This window comes from Alnus glutinosa, chromosome 10 (assembly GCF_958979055.1).
Source record: "Alnus glutinosa chromosome 10, dhAlnGlut1.1, whole genome shotgun sequence".
NCBI classification, from domain to species: domain Eukaryota; kingdom Viridiplantae; phylum Streptophyta; class Magnoliopsida; order Fagales; family Betulaceae; genus Alnus; species Alnus glutinosa.
The window spans coordinates 5,051,902-5,074,171 of NC_084895.1; the positions used below are offsets into that span (position 1 = coordinate 5,051,902).

The following is a 22,270-nucleotide window of genomic DNA, read 5'->3' on the forward strand; positions in this document are numbered from 1 at the left end:
TAATTATATGACAGACAACTTAGTGCAACTCAAATCTTATTTCGAAGTTTCAATGTCAATTCACTTCCTTTCGATACATCAACTGTTAAATTAAATGTAAAAAAAAAAAAAAAAACATGTGAAATGACCAAATTGTCATTCACAAACATGTTCGTTATACATTTATTCAGCCATAAAATGTTTAAAACGTTGTCTAGGGACTAGGATGAACAAAATCCATATAAAAGGGTATTTAAAAATGAGACTATCTATTTCACATTAAATAAAATGGATAATTTAATCATTCCACATTTTTTTTTCTTTTAATCCAGCTAAATGACTAATTTAAACAGAGGAAGAAAATTTTCACCGAAATTTCAAAATAATATTCAAGTTGCATTGGATTATAATTTATACAAATAAGTAACACGTGGATGATAGTTGATGAGACCGAAGTGTAATTTACTTTTTTTTTTAAAAAAAAAAAAAGAAAAATGAATCATATTGATTAAATTTGGGAAAAAAAAAACGCTTAAAAGAATCAATGGTAAAAAGCTCTGCAACTGCAAGCACAACCCTAGTCACGTTCTCCACATCCACACTTTATCAAAACCAAGACGCTGGCGACGTCAGCAAAAATCTCAATCAACATGCAACATTAAATCCAAATCACTCTTAATTTAGTCTATCATTCTCAACATGCAACTTTTAAAAATGTAATTAAATATTTAGTAAAGCAAAGGTTCAACATTTAAAATCGTTTTTTTTTAAAATAAAAATAAAAAATGAACCCCTTAAATTCGATTTGAATGCGTAATTTCTTTTTTCAAACATTCTTAAACGATCACTTTTTGCTATTTTGTTTACCAATGCACTTTTTGGCAATTCAAATCCATTTTTTTTTCAGTTGTACCTCTGTGCCTGTCATATTTATTCTCGAGCCTTGTGTTTGTTCCCATGGCTGACTACAACCTTATATATGGTTCGTACACAGAAAACGCTTTTCTTACTTCCTTCTTTTTCTTTTTCTTCAATTTCAATGCATTAACTTTTGAACCAAGCCATCAACTATAGCTGATTTGGGTATTTTGAACCAACTTCAGTTTTCTTCTCTCATTCTTCTTTTTCTTCTGCGAAACAAATCACCGTTCTCTCCCTCTCTCCCTCTCTAAAATGGAAAAATACAACACCATGGCCATGACTTCACGACCATCGCCAACAGCAACAACCATCGTCACCTTCAGAGAGCTAATCCGGAGGCTGACCGGTTCGTCCACTGACTCGGAGGAGCTCCCCGTCAACCCCACTTCAAAACTCTTCCTTAAAGCCTTCCCTCACGGTGGGCTCACCGGTCCCCGCCGGTCACCCTACACGAATCAAGGCACAGCCGGAATGAGAAAGCTTGAACCGGACACACCGGTTCAGACCCCTCCGAGTAGCAGTGAACCGGACACAAAAAAATAAAAATAAAAAAATAAAAAAAAAAAAATAAATCCAGCTATTTCCTGGAAATGTCCGAAAGCCGGTGGGATCCAACGTTATAAAAAGGGAATAGGAAACCCTAAAACCCAAATCATTCGTCGGAATAGGAAACCCCAAAATCCAAATCACTCGTTATGCTTTTTGCAGCAACGGCAATGGAGACTCCCCGTCCGATCGTTGTGCGTGATGTTTGGCAAGACAACCTCGAACAAGAATTCTCTGAAATCGGCCGAGCTCTCCACCATCATCGTTTCGTCGCCTTGGACACTGAGTTCCCAGGCCACGTCTTCCCTGCTCCCTGCCGCAATCACTCTAAACTGTCTCCCGCTGAGAATTACCTATCCATGAAGCGCAACGTTGATGCAACTAAGATTATTCAACTGGGTTTGGCTCTGTGCGATGCAAACGGGGATTCTTGCCTTGTGTGGCAGTTCAATTTTAGGGACTTCAACAAGGAGACTGATCTTCTCAATCCGGACTCTATTGCGTTACTGGAGCGGCAGGGAATTGACTTCCAAAAAAATCGAGAAATGGGTATAAACTCTGTGGATTTTGCGAGGCTAATCATAAATTCTGGTCTCTTAAGAAATCCGACCATCACTTGGGCAACTTTCCACGGAGCTTATGATTTTGGATACTTGATCAAAATCTTGATCGGGCGAGAACTGCCGTTTGATCTGATGAAGTTTATGGGTCTAGTGGTACATTTATTTGGGTACAGGGTATTTGATATTAAAAATATAATCAGAATGTGTGATGGACTGTATGGAGGGGTGGAGAAGGTAGCCAAGGCTTTAGGGGTGGATCGGGTTGCTGGGTCGTGTCACCAAGCTGGGTCTGACAGTCTGTTAACGTTGCAGACCATAATGAAACTGAAAAATGTACATTTCTTTGGAAAATTTTTTATTGAGTTTCAGTTGATTCTTTACGGCTTGGAAGTTGACACTAGACTCTTGACTGCACCAAAGTTTCCTAAGATTATTTACGTTATGCATCCTGAAAATTGTTGTCTAAGCATTCCTTACTCCAGGCAACCCATAAACTGTGGTCCAAGAGTGTTTCAAGGGAGTTATGGTGGATATTATGTATGATTTATGCATTGTTAAATACAATTTACTGAATTTAGTATATATTTTCTTGTGAATTTTTTTTTACGTTTCTTGTGTTTTTGCTTTTTGGTTGTAGATTTATTTCTTTTGTTTTTTGTTTTTTTAAGAAAAGAAAAAGAAAATTAATTAGGAAACTAGCTACTTACGATAATAGGAAACTAAGACAACAATTACCAAAAGCAGATATCTCTTAAACCATAACCCACCACCTAATATGACAAACAGCCAGTTTAAGTAACGCAAAATTGCCATTTTATTTTTTCTTTCTAAACACTCTTACGCGAATCACCTTCTTCAATTTTGATTAACAATTCACTTTTTGTTTGATCGAAAGGAATTAAAATTTTGATGTCTGGTAGGTCTGTTTGTGGATGGGGTTCGACGGATTTTGGTTGTGATGGATGTGAAGTTAGGGTATGGAGCGGTTTCATTCATAATCGTACTTCAAGAATTTCAATGGTTCTTTGATTTTTATGAGGGAAAAATTTGTCAACACTCTTGTGTGATAAAAATAAAGTATAAATACAATTAAGAAAACATTTAAAATTGTGTATTTTTTAAAATGCACACATTAAAAATTTGATTAATGCGTAAAATTTTTTTCATTTTCAAATTGCCACTCTTTTTTTCAAACATTCTTGAACGATCACTTTTTGCTATTTTGTTTAACAACCCACTTTTTATTTTATTAAAAAAATTAAGATTTGTTGGATTTGGAAAAAATTGTAAATTTTTAAATGTTTGTTCTATTTTTATTGGTGTACTCTGTCATAGTCAAAGTATTCAAGTTCATCATATTATAAGTCTCACAATTTTTTGCACCCGCAATAGAGATATTTGCATTTCAATGGTAACAATGCTTGAACAACCATGCCTAATTATTAAGAAAAAAAGAACAAGAAAAGATTTGTTGACCATAGAAGCACCAAGAGAGCAAAGTTCTACAATGACATTTTCGTCTCAAGATATATACACAGATTATATGAAAATTCATATTCACGTCGGGTGTAGGTCATATCGGAGTATATATATGAGTTCAAAACTATATACGTCAATTTTAATCCGACCCATTTAATTAAATAGGATAGACATTTCAACTCTACCCTACAAAATTTTGTATTTGAATCATGTGTGATGTCAAAAAAATGTTAGCCCTTATGTCGTCTATTGGGTTTAGGTCGTGCCGAGTTATAGACATAATACTATATAAGTCTACCTAACTTGATCCATTTAATTAAATGAGTGAGTCCCCTTAACCCTAATCCACTAATTTCGTGTTGGGTTTGTGTCGAGTTCCCGGCTTGTGTAAATTTTTTTTTGCCCCGGTCAAACCAAGGGCGAAGTAACAAAATCCTGCAATAAATAATTACCATGTAAATGAGAAAATTGAATAATGGCTGCACAAGAAGTTAGGCCAAATGGGGAAGTGAATGTTTCATTTTATTGGGATTTTCTATTAAATCCTAACTAATGGGTCACGTGCAAAATATCTTGCGAAAGATAAAAAGTTTAGACAAAAAAAAAAAAAAAAAAAAAAAAAAAAAAAAAAAAAAAAACCTCCCACGGCTGGCCATGGGTTACCTCCTAGTGAAATTTTTTCTTTTCTTAAAAATAAGGGTATATTTCTATTTTACAAATTTTATGAGGGTATAATAGATATTTTATATCACGTGATGCTCTTGCCGTTTAATTTAACGAAAAATTCTCACCGTGATAGACTTTGTAAATGCGTGGGAGATTAATTCAATACACTTCATAAATTAAAAATTTGGGAAGACACTCCAAATTAGATGATAATTTAAAAGCTTTGAGTGTAGTTCGGCCGTGACATGAAGCTCTAATCATCGTATATGAGTATAGTTCGTTTAATAATCGATCATAATTTTATGTTTATGGTCAGCTCAATTATTAAGTACTTTTTTTTTTTTTAACAAAATACCCGGAACTACCATGCATTAATATGAAAAGGCCTGATGGCAAATACAATGAATAGAGCCACGTCGACACCCTACACACTAAGGCAAAAAAATTTGACTTTGGTGCTGCCCACAAATAAATAAATATTATAAGGACAGACTTTTGAGCCACTCTTTAACAATAAAACACTCATAACAAAGAAAAGAGAGTTGATCAAGGGCGGAGTTACTCTTTGGCTTGAGCCAAAGGTTAGAAACTGTGGGTATCTTGTAGGAACCGGCGGAAAAACATAGATATAGCCTCAAAAGTAGATGTCGAAGAAGAAAGTTCAACCAAACTTTCGCCGATGAAATGTACAGAGAGGCTGCTTCCCTACGAGATGTCTATTGTTAGCCTTCATGCTTGAAGAAACTAAAAACAAGAAAAAACACAAAGCTCCATAGCCTTAGAAGGACTATGAAACCCAAAGCTCTATAACCCTAGAAGGATTATGAGAACAAAAGCTCAACTAGATCTAAGTTTGGGGGAAAACAAAAAAATCTCCATGGATCTAGAAGGACTAGGAGAAAAACACAAATGGGGGGAGGAAGGCAGCCTCCCTCCTCCTCAAACACCCCTTTTCTTTCTTCTTTTTCTCTCTAGGGCAGGGGCTACGTAAGACCTAGCACCCCAAAAAAAGGTATTAATTATTAATTACTTGATTGGTGTCTTCTCTCACAAAGAATTCAAAATTCATTTTACTCTTTCCTTCGCTCTTCTCTCACAAAAAGTTCAAAATTCAAAATTCATTTTACTTTTACGATTTATATCATATTAATCAATTTTTATTATTATTTCAAAAAATAAAAAATGGGAAAAAGGTTTTCCAAACAGCCCCTCATTTTTCACTTTCTATTACCTTAATAGAGTGTTTTTTTTTTCCTCCGAGTTGTTGAAGTTTTTGGAATATCCCAGTTTCTTTTTTGGTTTTTTTCTACCACCGATATTTATTTTTATTATCATAATGAAAAGAATAATTTTTTTTTTTACGAAACCTAAAATCAGTGTAAGTAGTTTATTTGATTTGTAATAAATTTTGTGTGGAACAAAATGTTCAGAATGATTTTTGGGTATGCGTAAATAATAAATTGCTTTTATTAACAAATTCTGTAAAAATTAAAAATATGCAAAATTAAAAAATTAAAAAAATATAAAAATTAAAAACTTTAAGAAAAAAAAAATGTAAGGGGCTAGAACTATAAGAATTGGTGGAATAATTATAAAATAAAAATATAATATTTTATCATGAATCGTGATTAATCAACGGGGGCTAGAAGAAGCCATGCCCCCATCCGGCCACCTACACAATATATATTTATTTATTTTTAAAAAAATACCTTTAAATTTGTTAAGAACAATATTTTAAGCCTTTCTTTTTTTAACTTTGGCCTGTAAAATAATTTTCAATACAATCCGACCCCTACAAGATAAATTCTTAATTTTGTCCTTATCTCTTGCATTAGTCTATATAAAAATGAGTGTCACATAAATTACTAAATAATAGTCTATGTTTTAGTGACTAACATAATGGATATTACATAGATTGTCAGGTCGATTTTTAAATGTAGGAAATGACTTTTATACTATCACGTAACAACACACTTTTTAGTAACAGTTGTAATATCAGTTTATTAAAAATTTGTAGTAAAAACAATAACACATGTAATGCAAATATATATACGAGTTTATATATGAGTATAGCTTGTTTAATAATCGATCCTAATTTTATGTTCATGGTGATCAGCTCAATTATTAATTACTTTTTTTTTTTTGAACAAAATACCCAGAATTACCATGCATTAATATGAAGAGGCCTGATGACAAATACAATAAATAGAGACACATCGACATCTTACACATTAAGGCAAAAAAATTTGACTTTGGTGCTGCCAACAAATAAATAAATATTATAAGGACATATGTTTGGCCACTCTTTAACAATAAAGCACCCATAACAAAGAAAAGAGAGTTGGTCAGGGGTGGAGCTACTATTTGGCTTGGCCCCCCGCTAAAAAGAAATTAAAATTTTACCCCTTATTTTTTTCTATTTACTTAGTTTTGGCCCCCCCCCCAAAAAAAAAGAAGCCTAAAACATGACTCTGCCCCTGAGGTTGATCTAGTTAACAAGCTATAAAAAAATCTAGTAAAATCTGCAAATTTAATAGATAGACTTTCAAAAACAACTATAGAAAACAGAAAAGCACCCAACACAATCCGATGTCGGAATAGAAACTGCGGGTGTCTTGTAGGAACCGGCGAAAAAACATAGATTTGGCTTCAAAAGTAGATGTAGAAGAAGAAAGTTTAGCCAAACTTTGGCCGATGAAATATACTGAGAGGCCGCTTCCCTACGAGATGTCTATTGTTAGCCTTCATGCCTGACGAAATCAAAAACAAGAAAAAACACAGAGCTCTATTGCCCTAGAAGGATTACGAGACACAAAGCTATATAACTCTATAAGGACTAGGAGAACAAAAGCTCCACCAGATCTAAGTCTGGGGGAAAACAAAAAATTTTCCATGGCTCTAGAAGGACTAGGAGAGAAACACAATTAGGGGGAGGAAGGCAGCCTCCCTCCTCCTCAAACACCTCTCTTCTTTCTTCTTTTTCTCTCTAGCGCAGGCTATGTAAGACATAGCATCCCAAAAAAAAAAGGTATTAATTATTAATTACTTGATTGGTGTCTTCTCTCGCTAAGAATTTAAAATTTATTTTACTCTTTCCTTCACTCTTCTCTCACAAAAAATTCAAAATTTATTTTGCTTTTACGATTTATATCATATTAATCAATTTTTATTATTATTTCAAAAAATAAAAAATGGGAAAAGGTTTTCCAAACAACCCCTCATTTTTCACTTTTTATTACCTTAATAGAGTGTTTTTATTTTTTCCTCCGAGTTGTTGAAGTTTTTGGAATATTCCAGTGCCTTTATTGGTTTTTTTCTACCACCAATATTTATTTTTATTATCATAATGAAAAGAATAATTTTTTTTTAGGAACCTAAAATCAGTGTAAGTAGTTTATTTGATTTGTAATAAATTTTGTGTGGAACAAAATGTTCTGAATGATTTTTGGGTATGCGTAAATAATAAATTGCTTTTTATTAATAAATTCTGTAAAAAATAAAAATATGCAAAATAAAAAAAAACTATAAATATATAAAAATTAAAAAATATAAGAAAAAAAAAATGTAAGGGACTAGAACTATAAGAATTGGTGGAATGATTATAAAATAAAAATGTAATATTTTATCATGAACCTCGATTAATCAAGGGGGGCTAGAAGAAGCCATGACCCCCATCCGGTCACCTACACAATATATATATTTATTTATTTTTTAAAAAAATGCCTTTAAATTTGTTAAGAACAATATTTTAAGCCTTTCTTTTTTTAACTTTGGCCTGTAAAATAATTTTCAATACAATCCGACTCCCAACAAGTGAAATTCTTAATTTCGTCCTTATCTCTTGCATTAGTCCATATAAAAATGAATGTCACATAAATTATCATGTGATAGTCTATGTTTTAGTGACTAAAATAATAAATATTACATAGATTATCAGGTCGATTTTTGAATGTAGGAAATGACTTTTAGACTATCATGCGACAACACACTTTTTAGTGAAAGATGTGATATCAGTTTATTAAAAACTTGTAGTAAAAACAATAATACATGTAACGCAAATATATATATATAATTAAGTGTCAAGTAAAATAAAGGTTTTAACATTTAAAATTTTGTGTTTTGTAAAATGCACTCCTTAAATTCGATTTGAATGCGTAATTTTTTTTTTTTTCAGTTGTACCTCTGTCCTATAATATTAATTTGACAGTCTCAACTAACATTTAAATCATTTATTATTAAAAACAAATAAACAAACTTTAAGAGTTAATTGAAACTACTATATCAACATTGTAAGATAATTATGGAAAAAAGTTATATATATATATATGCAAACCATTTTTTGTGCGAATTGTATAAGAAACAAACATGTCAGCTCTACACGTGGGTGTCTTATGACATGTCAAGATAAGAGTGGTTGTTCCTTTGCATGAATTTTGGTATAAGAGTAAGAGAAGTTGTTAGAGTTGTGTAAAAGTTGTACAAAAATTGTGTAAGAAACATTACTCTTGGTATAATATCCCGATATCTGACGAAAAATGATCCTTACACTCATTTCTCACAACAGCCCCACAACAAGCTGACGTGGCTGGTAATATTTTATTATTTTTTTACAAAAAGAAATGAAAACAAAACAAAAAAAATAATAAAATATTACCAGCCACGTCAACTTGTTGTGGGGCTGTTGTAAGAAATGAGTGTATGGATCATTTCTCATATTCGACTTCAAAAGCTGCACTCATTTTTAACGGTTCACATTTTTATTTTATTTTATTTTTTTTCAGTTATATATTCGAGCTTTGTGTTTGTTCCCACTACTTTATGGTTCGTACAGAGAGAGAGAAAAAAAAAACGCGTTTAATATTTTACAATAACGTAATACAAGGGCACATATTGGGTAATTTAACATCAATAACGTAATTAATACAAGTTTGGGGATCGTGAAATAACATTTGTTTAATTAGGAGGCAAGGAGCTAATTATAAAATTGGACAAATTACTATTTTTCATTTTCCCTAGGCTGTCCCTGGACCCACGTGTTGATTACACAATGCGTATTGGGGGGAGGAGTGGATGTCTTGGGAGTGTGACGTGGGCATGACGGGTAGAACCCACGTAAGAGGAAGTGAGAAGGCAGAGAGATAGGGATTTGGAGGGAAAGGATCTGAGTGGAGGGAGAGAGGTAGAATCAATCAATCGGAGCCGTCCAGCTAGTAAAGAGGCTGAGCAGTGGTACTAGTTGGACTAAGGCAAAGATTTGATTTGATGGTAAACCCTTTGAGATTGTTTGTAGTTCCTTCTAGTTGTGGTCGTTGGATCTCATGACAGTGATGACACCCTTGAGCATTGCTCCTAGTATCACCTTAAAAACAAAACAAAAAGTTATTATTTAATAAATTGTTATATGTTTATTATATAATAGAAATAAAATGTAATAGTGAAAATGATGAATTTTTAATGTTATATTATTAAGTTGTTTGGCAGTAATTTAAGTGTTTAAGTTATTTATTAATATTTTTGTTCCGATAATATAATTTGTTGATAAAATTTGAATAAGGGGGTTAGATTATCTCTTTAGTCTTTATGCATGTGAAATTAAATATTTTAAGTTTAAATTTGGTTTGTTAATTACATTTTGATTGTGAATTAAGCTCTATTTATGAGCGAGTTAGATGTTGTATTTAAACTTAATTCTTCTTCTCTTTTCTTTTTTTCTTTTTTATTTTTTGGAATGTGTTCCAGCTTATTTATGCTAATTATCAGTTAAGTATTATTTAGATTACATTATTTGAATTAATTTGACAAACCAGTTTTTATTTATGAACATTTAAAAATCAAAATTAACGACCCTGTATTTGTAAGAGATTAATAATTTGTTGCCACTAAATGAGTCTACAATACAATCCAAACAATTATTTAATTTTTTTTAATTTTTAATTTTTATTTTCAAACTAATTTTCATAACTCAAATAATTTTTTAACATGAATTTCTGTGAAAATACACTATCATACAACTAGCAACTAAACATAATTTCAGAATTTTAAATACATTATTTTATACTGTCAAATATATTTTATAAATATAATTTAAAAATATCGAAATGAAATATCTTTTTAAAATTTGTTTTTATTTTTTTTGGTTTTCATGAGTAAAATATAATAAAAAAAAAAAATCGAATACACAAACAACGCCATAGATTTTTTCTCATTTTTAAATTGTCATTTTTTTTTTTTTCAAACACTCTTAAACGGATCACTTTGCAATTTTGTTTAACGATGCAATAAATTAGTTGGATTTGGACATAAGAATTAGAGTGGGCAGTAAATATGAGCAAAACACCTACATACTTACCTAATCGATAGTAAGATTCCTTTGTTCATCCCAATGAAAATGAAAAATGGTTATTTTTTTATGAGCTCGATGAAAACTTTTTATGTTTTCGAAATGCTCTCTCTGTGCCTGTACGTCATTCTCGAGCCCTGTGTTTGTTCCCAAAAGAAACTCCTCGTTTGCTTCATTCTTCTTCTTCTTCTTCAATTTCAATGCATTAACTAGCACGATAAGGAAGCGCATGGAAATGAAGAGGATATCTGAACCAACTTCAATAATCTCCGGTCCTCTCATTCTTCTTTTTCTTCCGCCGTGGCCCGGTACACCCACAACGCATGCAGGGGGCAGCTATGAAACAATCTAGTCTTCAACAGCAACGAAAAAGAATGGAAGAAATAGGCCGAGTTGTACAGGGCAATGCGGTACTGCCTTACTTAAACGTTTAGCTTTATTTGATTTTTTTCAAATAAAAAGAATGGAAGAAAAAGAATGTTGTTATCTTTATTTGATTTTTTTCAAAAAAAAATGATCAATTATCGTTTTAGGTACGTCGGTCGGTGCGGCAAGGCTTACAAATAAACCTCTGGTTTGCCCTAGATTTCCATTTTACGTACCGAGAGAAATCCTTGTTAAGAAAGATTGATGGAGGTTATGCGTGCGATGCTGCCGTTAGGGTTTCGGTTCATGCCCACCGATGAGGAGCTCATAAGCCACTACTTGGTGAAGAAGGTCAAGGGCGAAGAACTTTCCTGGGATGGCATCCCCGATTGTGATCTATACGGTGAAAAGCCACCCTGGGAAATCTGCGGCGATCAGGAGAAGGTTTACTTTTTCACCACGTTGAAGAAACTAAGCAAAAATCGTGTTTCACGAACAGCCGGTTGTGGGGTTTGGCATGAAAATTGTACTGTCAAGATTTATGATAATCGGGGTGATATTATCGGGGCCAGGAAACTCTTCAATTTCAATGTAAAAGAGGGCTCGACAACGAAGAACTCAAACTGGATCATGCACGAGTTCTCCCTCGTGGGGGAGCAACAGGGTACCAACTGTGTTCTCTTTACCCTTCAAAAGAAAGGATCAGAATCATCAAGTGGGGTCAAAAGACGCTTCGAGGAGGAATCTCATCAGAGAAAGAGGGTTTGCTGCAATATTGTTGAATGTCCAGCGCCTCAGGCAATATGGATCCCAGCGGAGACTGATTTGGAAACCTACATGGGCTGTCTACCGTCCAGTGATCCCTCTGATTTTAATTTTGATTTAGAAACCATCATTAGCTTACAGCCGCCAGAGGTTGGAGATCTGCCGCCAGTGGGTGGAGATCTGCCGATTCTTCCTCCATTGGAAGATTTTCGGGATGCTGACTGGGATGCGTTATTTGCCTAGAGAGATCAATACAGTGATTAGGAAAAAATTGTAATTTTTTTTTTTTTTTGCAATTTTGTTGTAGCATATTGGTTAACTTTCTCAACTTTGTTTGAGATATCATCAAAATAATATTTTAATTTCTTGTCTTGATTTGTTTTTTACTTTTTTTGTTCGAGTTCATGATCGATGGGATTTTTGCATATATCCACACGTTTTAATTGGATTAATTAACCCTAAAGGACCGATCCAAAAGTTCAATTTTTAATTGGATTGATTAGAATCCCAACTAATAACAACGTTATCTTTCTTAATAGTAAATGAGTTTGACTTGAGATAGTTGTTTATGCCCGCGTTGTTTGGGATTCTCAATCCAATTAAAACGTTGTTAGCTGTAGGTTGCCGTAAACCCCATAAAAATCGTACTAATAAATCTAAACACCGTAGATTTTTTTTGTTTTTTTTAATTATAAAATATATGTCATCTATTGGAATTCTACACATTCATGTCATCTTTTAGAATTTTATAACATTCATGTAATACATTGATGTAGCCTTTTAATTCATGTCCTATCCTTTCCTATTCCTTAACCTCCCACTATGATTCTATGTCTATAAAATGGAGTATTGGATACTTTGTAAAACACACAAATATAGAGAAGAATCATACATAGTTCCTGAAGAACTAGTTTCATATTTACAATCTCTTTATCTTGTCTTGTTATTTTCATTAATTTTACAACACGTTATCAGCACGAAGCTCTAGCCAGTTGTTGTGTTCTTTTGATCTTCAACATCAAAAGCTATCCGTGGGATATTCTTCAATCATTGTAAGCCTCTTTAAGATTTAGTAATCTTATTATCTATTTTGTTAATTAACATTCTAACATATGCTTAGAAATTTTTATTGTTTTAAGAATCATATTAAAACATATGAATCTTATGATCCATGTGCGATTAATATGAACTAAAATGTTATCATTTTATAATGCTATGAATATTGATGTTATGAATTTTGGAAATACTATTAAGAATAAAAATCAAACATCACAGCAGGATCGTGATAAAGCAATGAATGAAAATCAAGCATCCCTGCAGGATCGCGCTAAAGCAATAATTTTTCTTCGCTATCATCTACATGATGAATTAAATAAAAATGAGTACCTTATAATAAAAGATTCATTGACCTTGTGGAATAATTTGAGGGAGAGATACAAGTACCAGAAGACAGTTATCATCCCAAAAAGCTCATTATTGTTGGATGCACCTGAAGTTGCACTCTTTAAAATCAGCTCACAGTTAAAACTGTGCACTTATGATGATATATACCATATTTCATGCCTCGAATGTGCTCCTGCAGCAGCAATATCGAGAGTGTAATTTTACAAGATATTCTGAACTAATATCTTGTCTTCTAGTGGCTGAGCAAAACAACGAGCTATTAATGAAAAATCACCAATCTCGTCCAACGAGTTCTACACCATTTCCTGAAGCAAATGGAACCTCATTTTGTGGTAATAAAGGAAACCATTATCGTGGACGTGGACGTGGTAGAATATATATATATTATAGAGGTCAATGGGAACGTACTCATAATTTTTACAAAAGAAATTTTCATTTCCACCAGAAGTGGAACCACACTGAGACGAAAGAATATAAAAACAAAGGTTTACAGAATAAACCTACAAAGAACTATTAAGATCGATAAATGTTACAGGTGTAATATGAAAAGACATTTGTCGCGTACCTGCCGTACGCCTAAACATCTGATCGACCTATCAAGCATCCATAAAAGAGAAAGAAAAGTGGATTAAAATGAATTTTGTTAATCACAGTAATCTTGTAGTAATATATATATGTTTTCATTATGTTGTCAATTTTAATTTTATTTTGTTATTTTATTTTGATTAATGAAATTTATTTCATTTATATATGGAGGCATGGGCCATACTGATGGAATGATTAATTCAAAGATGATTGGTGAAGATTTGTGTTTAGCAGACAGTTGTACAACGCACACAATTCTTAGAGATAAGAAATATTTTCAATACTTAATATTAAACAAAGCTAGTGTCAATACAATATCAGGTTCATCAAACCTAATTGAAGGTTCTGGAAGAGCAAATATTATATTGCCAAAAGGAACAAAATTTTGTATTGATGATGCTTTGTATTCTTCTAAATCTAGAAGAAATTTAATCAGTTTTAAAGATATTCGTCTAAATGGTTATCATGTTGAAACCACTAATGAAGGCAGTGAAGAATATCTTTATATTACTTCAATAATCTCGGGCCAGAAGCTCATATTGGAAAAACTGCCTGCTTTCTCTTCCGGGTTGTATTATACAACAATAAGAACAATTGAATCACATGTTGTGATGCACCAGAAGTGCCCTAATCCAAAGATGTTTATGCTTTGGCATGATCGTCTTGGACATCCGGGAACAATTATGATGCGTCGAATAATTGAGAACTCTCATGGGCATCCCTTAAAGAACCAGAAGATTCTTTTACAAAGTGATTATCCTTGTGCTGCATGTTCTCAAGGTAAACTTGTAATAAAACCATCCCCTTCTAAGGTAATTCTTGAATCTCCATCATTTTTACAAAGAATTCAAGAGGATATATGTGGGCCAATTCATCCTCCATGTGGGCCATTTAGATATTTTATGGTTTTAATAAATGCATCAACTAGATGGTCACATGTTTGCCTACTTTCTACTCGTAATGTTGCATTTGCTAGACTTCTTGCCCAAATAATTAGATTACGGGCACAATTCCCTGATTATCCAATTCAATCTATTCGGATGGATAATGCGGGTGAATTTAAATCTCAAGCATTTTATGATTATTTCATGTCAATCGGTATTAATGTTGAGCATCCTGTTGCTCATACACATACTCAAAATGGTTTAGCTGAATCGTTTATTAAACGACTTCAGTTAATTGCTCGACCTTTGCTTATGAAATCAAAACTGCCTGTTTCTGCTTGGGGACATGCAATATTACATGCTGCATCATTAGTTCGGATCAGACCAATATCTTTCCAAAAATATTCTCCTTTACAACTTGCATTTGGTCAACCACCAAATATTTTTCATTTTCGCATTTTTGGTTGTGCTGTATATGTTCCAATTGCTCCACCTCAGCGCACTAAAATGGGACCTCAACGTAGACTTGGGATTTATATTGGTTTTGACTCTCCATCTATTATTAGATACCTTGAGCCTTTAACTGGTGATATTTTTAAAGCACGTTTTGAAGACTGTCATTTTGATGAAAATATATTCCCATCATTAGGGAAAGAAAAGTCGTTGCCAGAAGCACGACAAGAAATCACTTGGAATAATTCGACGTTATCACATTTTGATCCTCGTACAAATCAATGTGAACTAGAAGTTCAGAGGATCATTCATTTACAGAGTATTGCAAATCAATTGCCGGATGCATTTACTGACAACAAGAAAATAATTAAGTCTCACATTCCAGCTGCTAATACTCCAGCAAAGATAGAAGTTCCTGTAGGACAATTAACTAATACAGCAGCAAATGAGTCTAAGGCACGCCTGAAGCGTGGAAGACCTATTGGTGCAAAGGATAAGATTCCCCGGAAGAGAAAAGCACAAGGAAATGAAATCGGCGCTCCTGAAGAGGCCTTACCCACAAAACAGGCAACGGAAATTGATCCATCCAAACTTTCTGTACAAAATTCTCCTGGAAAGAAATCCCCTGAAGAGGAACCTCTTGAAGAGGAATCTCCTGAAGAGTTACCCCCTGAAGAGGAACAGGTACCTGAAAATAATGAGATCTCAATAAATTATATAAGTACAGGAGAAATATTTGATAGAAATAAAATTGTTGTCGACAACATATTTTCATTTAAAGTTGCATTTGACATTACCAGAAGTAATGATGATATTGAACCAAAATCCGTCGAAGAATGTCGACGTAGAAATGATTGGCCAATGTGGAAGGAAGCAATTCAGGCAGAATTGAACTCACTAGCAAAACGTGAAGTATTTGGACCTGTAGTCCAAACACCAGAAGGTGTGTCGCCTGTTGGATACAAGTGGGTATTTGTACGAAAACGTAATGAGAAAAATGAAATTGTGAGATATAAAGCAAGACTTGTTGCACAAGGTTTCCTGCAGAAACCAGGTATTGATTATGAAGAAACATATTCCCCTGTAGTGGATGCAATTACATTTAGATTTTTGATTAGCTTGGTAGTTACAGAAAGTTTGGATATGCGTTTAATGGATGTGGTTACAGCATATTTATATGGATCACTTGATAATGATATATACATGAAAATTCCTGAAGGATACAAAATGCCTGAAGCATGTAATTCAAAATCCCGAAGTATTTATTCTATCAAGCTACAAAGATCTTTATACGGGTTAAAGCAATCCGGACGCATGTGGTACAATCGTCTTAGTGAATATCTATTGAAAGAAGGATTTGAGAATAATCCAATTTGTCCATGCGTTTTCATTAAGAAATCAGAATCTGGATTTGCTATCATTGCAGTTTATGTAGATAATTTAAATCTTGTCGGGACTCCAGAAGAGCTCACAAAAACTGCCATTTATCTAAAAAATGAGTTTGAGATGAAAGATCTTGGGAAGACAAAATTTTGTCTTGGCTTACAAATTGAACATTTTCAAAATGGAATTCTTGTTCATCAATCAACATACACAGAAAAAGTCCTGAAGCACTTTTACATGGAGAAAGCTCATCCTTTGAGCACTCCAATGGTTGTTCGTTCGCTTGATGTGAAAAAAGACCCTTTTCGCCTTCGAGAAGATGACGAAGAAATTCTTGGTCCTGAAGTACCATATCTTAGTGCAATTGGCTCACTCATGTATCTTGCAAATTGCACACGACCTGATATAGCATTTTCAGTTAATTTACTAGCAAGATACAGTTCTGCTCCAACTCGAAGGCATTGGAATGGGGTTAAACATGTTCTACGCTATCTTCGTGGAACAACTGACATGGGATTATTTTATCCAAAATGTTCAAATTCACAGTTAGTTGGATATGCAGATGCGGGTTTTTTTTTCTGATCCACATAAAGGTAGATCTCAAACAGGATATCTATTTACATGTGGAAGTACTGCTATTTCATGGAGATCTGTCAAGCAAACACTTGTTGCTACTTCTTCAAATCACTCAGAAATTATAGCAATTCATGAAGCAAGTCGGGAATGCATATGGCTAAGATCAGTAATTCAACACATTCAAGAAAAGTGTGGTTTATCCACAATCAAAGATAGCCCGACAATATTATATGAAGATAATGCTGCTTGTATCACACAGATCAGAGGAGGATACATTAAAGGTGATAGAACAAAACATATTTCACCAAAATTCTTTTATACACATGAGCTCCAGAAGAGTGGTGATATTGATGTGAAGCAGATACGATCAAGTGACAATTTAGCAGATTTATTTACCAAAACATTACCAACTGCAACATTTAAGAAGTTGGTGAATAACATTGGAATGCGCCGACTCAAGGATCTTTCATCATAAATAATTGAAGCTCTTCATCCTGATGAGGGGGAGTAAAATGATTATGCTGATTGTACTCTTTTTCCTTCGCTAAGGTTTTTCCCACTGGGTTTTCCTTTGCAAGGTTTTAATGAGGCAATCCTAAAGCATACGATGACACACAAGAATAGTGTACTCTTTTTCCTTCGCCACAGGTTTTTTTTTTCCCACTGGGTTTTCATTGGCAAGGTTTTAACGAGGCATATTCTTAGTGTATGGTCATCCAAGGGGGAGTGTTATGAATGCATTCATGCATTTGGTGGATGACCATTTAGTTTCATCTATTGGAATTCTACACATTCATGTCATCTTTTAGAATTCCATAACATTCATGTAATACATTGATATAGCCTTTTAATTCATGTCCTATCCTTTCCTATTCCTTAACCTCCCACTATGATTCTATGTCTATAAAAGGGAGTATTGGATACTTTGTAAAACACACAAATATAGAGAAGAATCATACATAGTTCCTGAAGAACTAGTTTCATATTTACAATCTCTTTATCTTGTCTTGTTATTTTCATTAATTTTACAACATCTATAAATTAATCAGAATCTAGTGAGATTATATTACTCTAAATGCGGTGATTTTAGATGATCCTCTCTCAAATGTCAAAATAGCAAAACAGGCAACGACATATCACCTATTTACGTCTTTTTTTTTTTTTTTTAATTCATTTAAAAAAAATTAAAGAAAAAAAAATAATATGAAGTGACATTTCATCAACACTAATAACCTCTTAAGTGTTCTAATTAATTACGAAATGGAAATAATAAAAATAAAGTTATATGATATAATGTATATTATGTATATTGTATGCTTTATTAAATACAGTTTAGTTTTTTTTATTTTTTATTTTTATATTTTCTGTACGTTTCTCGTTTCTTACTTTTTTTAGTAACACGTCATTTTTACTCATTGCCATATACTTAAAGACAACAACATGAATCTTGCTAATTAATGTCATTCAAGTCTTTCAAAACCAAAGCATTCAATAATTTTAGGCTGCAGGTTTTATCGTTTTCTTCTTTGAGAAAAACCAAATTTGAGGACAATGTTTTTTTTAAAAAATCAAATGCATTTTAAAATACACAATATTTTAAATGTTTAACCCTAATTTTATTATACGTTTAACAATATTTTTAAATTTTCATTTTGAAAATATTTCGAAAATGGTAGGTTATATAAAATGTTTAGCAATAACGTAATTAATAGAAGTTTGAGGATCAAGCATTAATTTTTAAAAAGTTTGGTGATATATATATATATATATATATATATATATATATAGTTGCTTAATCCCAAAAAAATGAAGCATAGTTCCTGCACTTACTAGTTTTTTTTTTAAAAAAAAAATCCAAAACTATTTTTAGTTTGGGTTCTAACTTGCATTAATAAAATATGGGACATAAAGATGGGAACGGTAGTAAATCCAACTGCTAGATAATATATTAATATGTCAAAAATACAGATTTTTTTGAATTCGTCATCTGACACGTTAAGAACAAAATTCATCATAAAACTAAATACAGCTAGCTTCTAACTAAAACACAATTTCTCATATTACACTATTTACAAATGCATTTTACATTTAATTTGCACAATTGGATAGGATGAAAATAATTTTTAGTAAATTTGTTAGCAATTTTAATATGAAGTTGAAAATTTCCTAAGCCCACTGGGAATGCTCAGGGGAGTCGGGGACAAGAACCTAAGTCTGTGTTCTATTTTTAATTTTTTAAAAAAATCATCCCTTTTAAAATTGCACTTTTTAAACATAATATCCAAACCAATCTTAGTTTAGTCTACCATTTTCAAAATGCAATTTTAAAAATGTAATTATAAGTGTCTAGTAAAATAAAGGTTCAATATTTAAAATTGTGTATTTTTTAATATACACCCATTAAATTTGATTTGAATGCCTAAATTTTTTCCATTTTCAAGTTGCCACTTTTTTTTTTTTTGCCAAACAATCTTAAAACAGTTTACTTTTTGCAATTTTGTTTAGAGTAATGTTAGAGATACTAATTCTTTTACTAAGAGATGAATATTAAGATGATTTGGAGCTTATTCATTAGTATCCGTAGCATTTTTTTTTATTAATTGTTTTGATCATTTCTAATTAATAAACTCCATATCATCTTAATATCCATTTAATACATCTAACATTACTCTTTTTGTTTAACAATGCACCTTTTTATTTTATTAAAAAAAATTAAACTTAGTTGGATTTGGACATTAACAAATAGAGAGACTATTAAATTTGAGGCTGCAAAGGAAATACGTAGGGGGTGAAAACCAAATGTTTTATATGGTACATATCTTTGGAGTATTTCAAGCAATTAGTTCTTAGAAAGGCAAAAAGTTAAATTTTTCTTGAGAAGACAAGGGTTAGATGGTAGGTTTTTGGGGAAGCATAAAGGCAAAACATGTTCCATTCTAGAATAGTTGGTAAATTTGCTTATTTAATTCCTATAAGCCCATTGACATATATATAATGGTTAAGGTCTATCAAAAAGTGATTTCACAAAAAGTCCAGAAGCATCCCAGAAGCATCAAATTTCGGGATATTTCTGACTGCCCGTGTTGTTGGGTGCTAGTGATCACAAAGATTCTCTCAATAATTATGAGAGAAAGAATAGTTAGAGTGAACAGCGAAAATGATAATAGAAAAGTTGAGCAGAATGCATATGCTTTGAAAGAGTAGGTAGTTAAAATGAAAAATATATAAATAACATGAGAGTATTTCTTTCCTACGATTTATTTTGGAGAAAGTTTGTTTATTTCTGCTTTGGTGAAAGGGAAAGTAGTTCATTAGAAGTAGAAAATATGGATTGAATTCTTTTTCACTTTTGTAAAAGACAAAAAATAATTCATTTCCAACTTGTTGATGTCTATGTGAATTTGAAAATGTGAAAATAAAATAAAATATATATATACACATCCAAACAGCATATAAGGGTGCATTTTAAAAAATACAAGATTTTAAATATTGAACTGTGATTTTACCACTTAACAATATTTTTAAATTTTCATTTTAAAAATATTTCAAAAATGGGAGATTAAACTAAGGTTGGTTTGGATTTTCATTTTTAAAAAGTGCGATTTTAAAATCTATGATTTTTTTTTTTTTGAAAAAAAAAATACAAATTAAAAGGAACTATTTAGCTTAAAGTAAATACCATTTTTGGGGACACATTTCTATGTGCTTTTCTTTTTAAAAAAATGAAAATAAAAATTTAGGGATATTTAGACAAATGAACCTTAAAAAAAGGCCACATCTTGGGTAATCGGTGTCCAGGTGTTCGTAACTGATGCATTTTTTTTTTGTTAAATTTGACATAAATGGTAACGTAAGATGTTAACAATAACGTAATTAATAGAAGTTTTGGGATCAAGCATTATTTTTTTAAAAAAAGTTTGGTCATAATTTTGGATGGTGCACAAAATTCTGATTTGAAATAAAATAATATCAATTTGACAATTAACAATTAAATAAATTACTGTTACATAAATAATTGGTTGAATATATTCTTGTTGATAATAGACCATATTAATCTGAAATAATAATATAAAATAAATGTAGTATAAGTGATGAAAATTAAAACAAGGAAAAATTTCATAATGCTATAAAATTACAAAAGAGTGTTGTCCTGAAATGTTAATTCATGCCTCTTGAAATATATAATTCGGTGTGATTGGATCTCTTGACCCGTAACCTTTCAGAATTAGACTATAACGTTTATCTTCGTTACGGACATACTTCTAATAACGAAGATCCGATCAAAGTGGATGACGGACTCCAAAAAATATTTTTCTTTGTAAAAAAAACTAATAATATAATATATAGCCTCATGCCTCGAAATAATTATTTTGCAACACTATATATATATATATGTGTGTTTGTGTGTGAATGATAAAAAAAAAAAAAAAAAAAAAAAAAAAAAAAAAAAAAAAAACCAAATGCCCATGACCGTTTGAAGAACAAAACCATAAAAGAAAATTTTAATAACCAACGGTCAACTGAGCATTAATGTTTTTCTTTTCTTAAATGCCATAAAAAAAAATAAAAAATAAAAAAAATAAAAAAAAAAAAGAAGAAGAAGAAGGAGAAATGCTAGATATCGTAACATTTTTTTTCCAGAATTTGGTTCCAACCTGATGTGTCACAATCCTATGAAATTGTGGCACACTTTCCAAAATGATAGATTTCGTGTGATTGTGACACATCAGGTTGAAATTAAATTCTAGAAAAAAGTATTTGGATGTCTAGCATTCCTCATTTTTTTTAGGGCAGATCTTGGCTGTCCACCTTCACAGTTCTTTGTCGTAGGTCGTTGGATTGATAATGTTATATATCAGTATGAATTTTTTGGTTAATAAATCTAAAAAGAAGTAATGCCCATGTTTATGATATAATATTTTTATAATCTGGTGTATATATCAAATATAATATGTAGTTTTTTTTTTTTCCTACCATTTTAGATATATGAAAGCATAACTCTTTTTTATTTATAAACACCTTGATTAAATCGAATGAAAACATAATTTGGATAAAGATTTTATTAAAATTAGTCAATAGATTTCATATGCAATATTTTAAGATCAACTTTTAGTTTATATGGCTTTTTTATATTTTTTCCATATATATATATATATATATATATACAATGACGGCAAGACCTTGTCGGCTCAACTTTGTGGGATATTTATTAAATGCTTATGTGATATGTAGCATTATTGATAATAATAAATAACAAACACTACAAAAAAAAAAAAAAAAAAGCAAATTCTAGACGGTTTTAAACTGTCCAAAAATGCAAAAAAAACTGTCTGGAATCAATTCCATACGGTTTTTTGTAG

The 22,270-nt window shown here is 31.9% G+C and overlaps 1 protein-coding gene across 1 annotated transcript; it reads left to right on the plus strand.

Annotated features, from left to right (window-relative positions):
• Window positions 1-1,170: 1,170 nt before the first annotated feature.
• Window positions 1,171-2,552, plus strand: LOC133878934 (probable CCR4-associated factor 1 homolog 11). The gene is made up of 2 exons (XM_062317497.1): window positions 1,171-1,420; window positions 1,609-2,552. The coding sequence occupies exons 1-2, from the start codon at window positions 1,171-1,173 to the stop codon at window positions 2,550-2,552; spliced, it is 1,194 nt and encodes a 397-aa protein (XP_062173481.1).
• Window positions 2,553-22,270: the final 19,718 nt, after the last annotated feature.